Here is a 10027-nt window from a genome sequence, read left to right on the forward strand (position 1 = left end):
TCTTGCGTTGGGCGATTGCCCTGACCTTGCCTCAGAATTGTTTCACATATCGCAGAAAATTGGAGCAGGTTCCAAATCAAATATGTGGCCATGTGTTCGAGAATATGTCATGTGAAAGCCGTATGTGACCACAATATGTGTCAAAACAAGTGTCGTCTAAATGCACCATAAGTGACAACAGTGCACATAATGTGTGCCAAGGATATCAGTGTCGCCGAAATCGGCAACACCAAGGCTTTCGAAGTGACATGCAGTAAAACCCGAGGGTTGCGTACATCGTTCAACAATCCATCAAGGGCCGCCTCACAAGCAGCAATCAACCTTGAATCCACTCCGGACGACGATGCACTCGCCAGGGCCAAGCTGGCCATGATCAAATGCGAGTACGTACGTTTACAACTCCTTGGAGACGTGATACTGTGTCTGTTTATCAATTGCAGTCAAATCGGAGGCAACTAATGCTGAAATCGATAAATTACACCACAGAGTGTCCGAAATGAAAAGAGAAATGTCCATACCGAGGAAGACCATAATTGGGCAAGGGCAGCAAAAAACCGCTTTCTACAATTTGAAGTGAGGTCAGAAGGTAACAGTAATTCCACGATGAGTCCCTTTCCAATTCAACAAGACCCTGAAGCCATTCGAACGTAGCACCAACAACAGACCCGCTGAGTTTTGGCTGAGGAAATCCGAACTTCAGGCATTTTCCATTTCTGTTGAGAGAGGCGCAAGTGTGAACTATTGAAACGGTGAACTTTATTAACGAGTTAGAAGGGAGACATCTTAGATCGAGTCAGGAAAAGAGTCTCCAGTAGTAGTTCTCGTGAGGTAGTTGGTAGAACATGTTCGGCAGGAAAATATAAGTGAAGATACGAGGATAAATAAAGAGAAATACATGCTTAATTGATTTGATATCCTAACAATTTCAAACCGTTGGAATGATCGTAGCGTTCATGAGCAAAACAATTACGTTGACAAATGCCCGACTTGAGCCCTAGCCACTGATCAATTAGAGTTCAATGAAAATGTTCCAATCCATGAGCCCAATACGGGGATAATGGCACCAATTTAGAATATCTTTAAAAAGCTATCCCACCCTAGCTCGATGTCTACAATTAGCCTCTTGCTAAATACAAGTTGGGACCAGTTATGACATCGGAGGGGGATCACGCTATAACTAATCTCGAAAAGTCACACACTTTGAACGACTACTTTGTGGCAATATTCCAACGGTCTCCACGTGACCCATCTGGTTGCGCCAAGAGTGAGAACAAACAAGGTTAATAGCGTTATAGAACTTCGTAATCTCGACTTTATATCCGTATTGATGAGTTCATGAAAAGGGTACACCAAGAAGGTTACATTCGAGAACTCTAGCGAGTCTTGGTGCTAATTGGATGGACGCAATAAATACGAATCCCTACAGCGTTGTCATTTCGACCACGGCCTTACAAGATGCCATTGATAATCTCGAATGGGACTAAACTCCGGGACCCGATAACATAAGCGCCAGATTTCTTTAAATACTTCCCAATCTCTACATGTTCCATAGCAACAATCGTTCCAAGAGAGCATGAATTCGGGAGAGGTTCCAAGGGAGTGGAAATTGGCAAATGTGATCCCCGTACACAAATCCGGCCCCAACTCTAACGAAAAATTACCGCCCAATATCTTTCATCAGCGTCATTGGAAAACTTCTGGAGTCTATGATCAAGGATCATATTTATAAGTTTATTTTCGAATATGATAGCCTCCCGGAAAACCAACATGACTTTATGAAAAAAAGAAGCTGGTCTTCAAGTCTCATCCAATTTTCGATCACGTTACACGGTAAGTAGACAACGGCTTCCACGTTGATGTCACCTGCCTTGACTTTCAAAAAGTGTTTGATCTAGTTCCTCACAATATCCTTCTCGCGATGCTACGCCGAACAGGTATGGAATGTTCATTGATGACAAGGCATCAAGGCTGGCTACAAGACTGAGCTCAGAGAGTCGTTCTTCATGGGGAAGCCTCAGAGTGGACTTGACTCAAGCCCTTGGACAGCTCCACTTGTGACGTCTATTCACAAGGGTTCTCAAATCTTTTTCTTCCTTAGCCATTTTTCGTCAATGTTTTCCTTTATCTTATATTCCTCTACTATACACGAGACCCTAAATAAAGCATCATCAACATCTTTTCCATAGTCCCTGACGGCATACTAATCGAACATATATCATTTCAACATTTGGTGTAATGTTCAGGATAATTGAAGATACCAAAGTAGCGATATAGAACGTTCTCATGGGAAACCACTTTACGTGACTTGTTGATCAAACACTTCCGATATTTCTAAGCAAGCTATTCAGCTCTATTATTGTCTCTGGGGGCAGAGTTGTGCGTAATTGATACGTTGCACTTGATAAACCTGTAAATTGTTGCAAACCATCGCAAATCATTGTATGGTCACTTCTGACCATGCTTTGGTTTGTTTATGAAAAGGTTCCTGTCTCAAAACAAGAAGTTGAATTAAGAATTTAAAAATGTTATGATAAATGTGTCATCCAGGTTTTTCCTCATTGTGGTACGTTCATTCATACATCGTATATATTATAGATGGTCCATTATACATCAGCTGAATTTAAATTTAGGTCCTGATTACCGATGGCCTCCCGTGGTTGTCGAAGATGAGGCAATCGATCCACAACTTTTTGGATCGATAAACGTTGTCAAAGACTCATGTGATATTTACCCCGGAGGCCACATGTGGATTACGGACAACCGAGAGAGGAAATTTGTCTGGGACCTTGGAACGCTGTACAAAATCAGGAGCTTGAACTTTCGCAATTCAAGGAACAGTGGATTTAATGACAGGTATCGGGTTTAAAATATGTAAAGGTTTGTACAAATTGACCTGAGAATCTGACAGTACATAGCCTGGGAAAGGACTTAGGACTTATTTTTGACATTACATCAGCGACGATAGAACATTGAATTGTAAAAGAAAACAATTCGTACCAAAGACAGCTTCGAGTGATTCAAAGAATGGCCCCTTTGTGGAGATGGGCACCTACTTCTAATCTTCTCTAATGTATTTTCAACTCCACTGTGTTTAGGAGCAACAACTCAATGCTCTAATGATGAGTCTGTTTAGATTTAAAATTTGGACCTATTTCAGGGTGAGATTAAGCAAGGACACGAATGCAAAGAAAAGGCCACTTTTTGTTATCACCAAACCTTTCCCGCCAAGTTAAGCCTAAGCCTTTGCAGCTGAAATATTTGGATGTCAATTACTGGCAAAACTTTTGAACAAAATATGTGATTAATATCATTTTTGTAACCATTGATGGTATATGCTTCAAACCATGTATGTATATATATTCAAAATGATTTTCAAACATGTCTTGAAGTACAACAACAAAAAGTGCCAATTAGGTTTTCTTGATAAAGCAATAATTTGTTATAAACACAATCAGTCAATATTGTTTTGCTAATTGGAAAAGATTACGTAGAGTATCTATTTTGATGTAACTATACGTATCTTCATTCCCATGATTGAAATATACGAATGTTTTTGCTTTTGAGGCCCAACAGGCTGAAGTCATCTGAGTATTAATTTTAAGAAGGATATTCGCTCTTATCATTACAGATTTCTTGATCTCTATTCACCATGAATATACGTCCACGAGAGACATCTAATTCCCATCAAGACCCACCTGATCGCACCGCCGAAGGATTGGAAAACACAGTTCAACCACGACCTGTCGTTCCAACCCCCGTCGAACCAGTGAAAGCACCACGCTCAACTGGAATTCACGATCCAGGCGCAAACAGACTACTTTACGCGTGCCACCCCCACCCTTTAGTGCTTCTTCCGGCCTTCCGCCACACACCTTCCAGTGTAGAAGTGAAGTTTGGGAACTTGACCCGCATGATTAATCTGTCCGAACATTCATTAACCAATATCGGGCCCTACCCAACCGCACTGGGAAACTTTCTTTCTCCAGAAATAGTTCAGGTCTACTACGGTATCATTACTATGTACTTGACCTTTAGGCACATGATTAGAGTTCGTGCATCCGACCGCAAAATCAAGGAATTCGTTCGAATGTTTGAAAACAAATTCGACGCGAAGAACCTGCCATTAGAGGGAGTCATTGCACCCCTGATAATGCCGCTTACTACTAGTGAGACATTGCAACAGAAACACGACCAAGTGTTCTTTTCCATCACACCAGACATTCATCATCACTACGATTGGAATAACTTGTGCTTCATCACACACCACTTGCATCTTCTCCCCCAACATTCCGTTGCTTCTGAGAGTCATCAGACGTCAAATTAATGGTAGAATAGCCGATCCCAACAGAGCCAGGTGCTCCGAAAATCCTTATTGGAATATTACAACCGAAGCCATCAGAACAGGACCACTCCAACAAGACCCACTTCCCGAAGTGAGGATTGGAACCGGAATAGCCACCACTCGCTACATGCAATTGATGCCCGGCTTCAACTTGAGACCTCCACCGATGCATCAACCAGCTGATTTCGCCCTATCAGACCAATGTGAATGGCCAGACCCTATTGATCCAGACAAGCCAGACCATGATTGGTTCGACTTTTTCGGATTTACAACAACCGGTCGCCAACACTTCTTCTCCGAGCTAATTAAGCACATCAGTGAAGGCTGTCATTTTATGAGCAGCTGTTGCACACTTGACGATGTGACTAGATCTAACTCCGGGTGCTCCAAAATTGAGCTGCGTCTTCACCACAAATACGAGACGCAGTACAAGATGGCACTCTCAAAAGACGAAATGGAGATCACTGACATCCAATCAACGGACCAAGGCTCACTACCGCAAATTTTCGTTGCGTTAGAACCACCTCAGAAGAAACAACGCTCATCGCGACCCAATACTGCCACCACTCGAACTACTCGTTCAGACACACAAGCTCGAGACTCCGCACCAAGCACCAGCAAAGGCAAAAGTGCAACAGGCAAAGACAAATCAAGCCAAAGGGAAGCTCCTCCATCACAATCAGAGGACCGCGACGATCAAGAAGATGAAGACCCTTCACCAACGCCACCTTCACACGAAGACATCGAAGATCTCATTTTCAACAACATCCTCACCAGACACAAACAACCTGACTACAGAGTTCGTTTTGCACTTCGAGAACATCCCGTTCCTGATACCGCTATCAGAATGGCACTTCTCACTGAGTTCACAGCTCCTCCGCTGACGATAATAACCGATGGAACACCGACCAATAAATATCACGGACCATTCTGGAATGCCCACGTTCTAGACATTGGAAATCCTGTGGATACATTGGACAACGTCGATCAATGTATATCATCTGACTATATCAGATTGCAATCTATTCGTTCAAAATTGTAAATAACTATACTATCGTAACATTAAAATATATAACTTTATGCTCACACGCTGAGCCACATCTCCTTAGCAAGGTTTTGGAAGTGCAAAAGAGAACTTACTTAACCGCTTTGGAAATGGTAACAACCTTCCTTCAGTTCGGTCCCGTCTTTTTAGTTCAGTCCTGTCTTTTGTTGAGAGCAGTTGCAACATTTTGTTGTTCCTGATCTTTTCAAACGGCCGGTCTGAGTGTGTTGTGTTGTGTAAGTGGTCGCGTGGCTGCTTGTTCTTTAGCTTTCATTTCTTCCTATCTCTAGTAGTTTAGTCTTATATCTTTTATTTTTATGCTCATGTCGTATTTCACTTTTTTCGTCTGTCAATATTTCTTATCCCAATTCTAGATTATTTCATGTATTTTTGGCTTAAGGAATAGTTCATTTTGTTTTTATTGTTTAGTCTGTTCATTTCATGTACTTGTAAATTTAGTCGATTTTTCTTATTTACAATCAGTTTAGTTTCCTATTTTCAATACAAAATACCTTTTTTTTGTTCTATTCCATTCCATTGATGTTAGCTTGTTCCTGTAGTCGAGTTGGTGTATGTTGGCTGAGGCTAGCTAGCTGGTCAGCCAAGAATAGCTCATCGCAGTCGACGACTCTTATCTCTTCTTCTCTGTTGGTAGCCCCAACCTAGTGAAATCACCTATTCTCTTCTTCTTGTCTGTCCCCAGGGAGTACGTTCCCCCTTGGTTTCCACCTAGCACGTGTGTTGTTTACCTGCTCTACAGCTGGTTCTCATTCACACGCGCTGGTTTCTCTTCTTTGCTCTCTTGCCTCTGTCTCTTCTCTTCTTCTTCTTCTTCTTCTTCTTCTTCTTCTACTACTTTTTCATCTTTTACTTTCCATATTTTGTTCAGGTCTCAAGTATTTTCATTTAGGATCCTTAAATAGCCTTGTTTGCAATAGCCATGGAAGCTTTGTTGAAGGGGTCTTGAGCTGTGGTTTGGATGGAAAACTCCGTCCTCTATCAATAAGCCTTTCATTATGGAAGCTTTAATAGCTTGGGTTGGTCACACCCAGCCACTACTTGACTGCGGGATGAACCAGTCAAGTGTAGGCAAAAGGGACACAGGCACTGACACTCTTGATTTGATTCAAACACCCCTTGTAGTCAAAGATGTCTAGAGGTCAAGAGGAGCATAGTAGAGAATGCTCTGGAAATTTGCGATGTCCATAAACGACAGAGATGCAAAAATGCAGGAAAGGTGTAAACTGGCTCACCCAGAATGGTGTCCCAAACTTAGAGATTTGGCCTTCTCAAATTCAATGAGAAGGGCTGTTCAAGCAGGGTGTAGCTTTTTCCATCCATTTATGTGCATGAGATCTTTGAGGCACAAGGTATGCCTCAATTTCAAATGCACAAAGGCCCATCTCAGGGGCACTAGGAGGAAGAGACAGCAGTTGTCTCAACCTCATTGTCAAGTCTCTCAACAGACTTACCCCACCCTTTCCTCTCTCCTCCCTATATTCCCTTCCCTTGTTTCCCTCCCTCTCCTACAACCTCACCCTCAATTCCTTTACCTCTCTTCTGCCCAAACTTTGTAGCCCTAAGCCCCCCTCTGGTCGCATGAGCCCCACGCATCTTTTAGATCATATGATCAGGCGGCGGCCAGAGTTCCTTCTCCCTCTTCCTCCCTTTTACCCTCTCCTCAAAGGTTCTCTTATCCTCCACCTCAGGTTAGTTTTGTCCAAAAACAGGAATTTTTAAGGTTAGAGAGCATAGTCAAAGATTTGATAGCTCTAGTCAATCGAAGGGCTATCTGCCCATAAAAGGGCTTTATTTGAATGTGCATTGTCTTATTTCCAAAAAAGACTACACAAAGATCAAGGTTCTTGAGGAACTAGTTTTAGATTAAGCAGGTCTCGTTCAATTCTATGACAGAAATTTGGCTTCGACCAGGGGTCTTAGATGAAGAAATAGCAATGGCTGTGGTTTCAATTTAGTTCGATGTGATAAAGTACGCCCTGACAATCCCATTTTCCGCATGGGGCATATGTCTATATGTTAGAAATGACCTGCGCATTAGGCATGTAAAAATGTCGAATGGTGAAGTCGAGGTCTTAGTTTGTCACCTCCAAGGTCCTTTGATCTGTCCATTGTAACAATATATAGACCCCTTCTTGTTTCAGTAAGCCTCGTTCTTGTCAGCTCTCAAATTCATAGGAAATGAGTTGGACTAGTCAGTTTGCTCAAAAGGTTTGCTTTTTAGCGGACTTCAACTTTTCGGCTAGCGTTGTAGAGTGGGAGGCTAGTCCAGATGGGTATATTTCCCATTTCAAAAATCGACATCTCAGTCGTTCGAAAAGCTGGAGGAGTTTGCGATCTTGGGCAATTTCTCCCAACATGTTGGTGTAGCCACCAAAGCGAATAGCGTTCTTGACTTGTTTTTTCCAATGACCCTGATCTGATCCAGTATGTCCATGTGACACCTAGTAATCTGTCAGATCATCATGTTCTCGAGATAGTGTCGACCATTACTCAAAAGCCGGCGTGCTCTAGAGTAAGACCGGGCAAAAAGGTCAGTTCTGGCTAAGTTCAAATTCAAAGATGAACATTGGCCGTTGATTATAGAAAGGTTAGGGGAGCTTGATCTTATTTCAATGCTGAAAAAGGAATCTTCCATAGATGTAGCCTTAGATAAAATGATTCTAGATTTTGAGGACGTCTGTTCCAGTCTAGCAATCTCTGAATGTGTTTCACAGGGCCGGGGCACATTCTAAAATTCCGAAATAACAGGAAGCAATTGTTCAAAAAAGAAGTTGGAAAATTTAGCAAAAAGGCTCCAGAGCACTTTTGAATCCAGTAGTTGTGGGCTAGCCTTCAAAGAAAGTTGGATTTAATCCAAGGTAAATTAGGCCTCCATTGAGACAGATCAGTTGACAAGGAAAGTAGTGTTGTCAAGAGGTGAGGTCGAATTCGAAGGCGTTTTTCTCATTATGCAAACTCTAAGAAAAAGATCAAACACCTGTAGGGCACTTGAGGTCGAGGAAGCCAATAGACAATGTAGGGGACTATGGCAAACATACTGGAGATCACAGTTCTCTACTGTGTTTTCAACTCCACTTGAGTTTAGGAGCAACTTCCAATTGCCTATTGGATAGTTTTTGGGGACTGGCAAGGCTTGTCAAGTTGCAGCATTTTAGATGATCTTGTAGTTACAGATCATTTGATGCTTAGAGGCCATCAGGGACTGAGACTCTCGAGCTCCCCGGCTCTGATGGAATAACATCTCAGTTTCTGATGAGATGCTCACAGGATGCTTGCTCCTGTTTTCTCGTACTTGATGCGTTGCATCTTGGACCAGGGCAAGTTCCCCTCTTCTCTGAAGGTAGCTCATGTTTTTCACAATTTTTCAAAGGTGGAATAAGTCACTCCCCGGTAACTACAGGGCCGATTTCTCTCACTTGATATTGCGAAGGTGTTTGAGAAGATCATGAAGTTCAAAACTTGCTTGAATTTCTTGATATTCATGAAGTTCTTTCCTCCTAGCCAGCAATGGTGTCCGAGCACATTTTAGCATGGTTACCCAACTGATTGAGCATATAGAGCAGGTTATTGAGGGACTGGAGAGCCATGAATCAGTCAATGTAGTTTATCTGACTTTTTGGCCAAGGCCTTTTGACAAGCGTAGATTCATGGCCTTTAGTTAAACAGGCTCATGAATTGGGATCCAAGGCCAGGTTCTCAAATTGGCTAAAAGTTTTCATTTGTGTAGGAAACCAATTAGTTTAAGGTTGCAGGGATCCCTAGTGACATACATGATGTCAAGTTCGGGTGTCCCTCAGGCTCCATTTTGGTCCTCTCCTTTTCATCATCTTCATTGCTACGTTCAGAAGCTTGCGTAGTAGTAATGACAGGTATGTCTTCCTATGCTGATGATACAAAAATCGGTAGTTGGAGGAATGGTCAAGGATTCGGTGTCTGGCAAAGGTCCTAGACCAAATGTATTCTTGGCCGTTGCTGCGAGTAACATGGCCTTGAATGAATGAAAATTCCGGGCTTTCAAGGACCTTTGGGGTCGACGCCATGAGGCCACTCCACTATTAGATGATGAGGTAAGGACATTGAGCAGCGTCCAATCCATGAAGGATTTAGGTGTAGTCCTCCAAGATAATGGAAAGTTCAATGAGCATATCAGTTGAAAGTTGGTAAGGCTTTTCAATATGTGGTTGGATATATCGCACGTTAAGTTCCAGAGATAAGTGTCACGATTGCTAACTCTGTACAAGTCGATTGCTTCAGCCGCACTTGAATATGTCTCTTCCCATCTGGGCGTCCAATTAGTGCAGCAGGTTTGCAAAAGCTCGAGCAGGTCCAAAAGATGTTTTATAGGAACATTGAAGATTGAGAGAGCTCATCGTATTGGAGAGGTTTAGATAGGTTGGGGATTGAACAGTATTCAGAGCAAGGTACGAAAGCTATCTGAAACTGTACGTCTTCAGAAGTATCTATGAGCTTTGTCCATCCCCAGGATTTAGGGTCAATTCTATGTGACCGTAGAGGCTTAATGTGCGTTTTGAGAGCACCCTTCCAAGCCCTCTGGAATCATCTCTCTCTGAGAACTCTGTGCACCGCGATCTTAGGGTGGTATTCGATGTCCGATCAAC

General features: G+C 42.5%; 1 protein-coding gene across 1 annotated transcript; it reads left to right on the forward strand.

Moving 5' to 3' along the window:
- The first annotated feature begins 2449 nt into the window (after positions 1-2449).
- LOC131887432 (uncharacterized) lies at positions 2450-5393 on the forward strand. Its single transcript, XM_059236040.1, has 2 exons — positions 2450-2853; positions 3629-5393. Exon 2 carries the CDS (start codon positions 4470-4472, stop codon positions 5382-5384), a length of 915 nt encoding a protein of 304 aa, XP_059092023.1. The 5' UTR covers positions 2450-2853; positions 3629-4469; the 3' UTR covers positions 5385-5393.
- Positions 5394-10027: the final 4634 nt, after the last annotated feature.

This window comes from Tigriopus californicus, chromosome 9, assembly GCF_007210705.1.
Source record: "Tigriopus californicus strain San Diego chromosome 9, Tcal_SD_v2.1, whole genome shotgun sequence".
NCBI lineage: Eukaryota > Metazoa > Arthropoda > Copepoda > Harpacticoida > Harpacticidae > Tigriopus > Tigriopus californicus.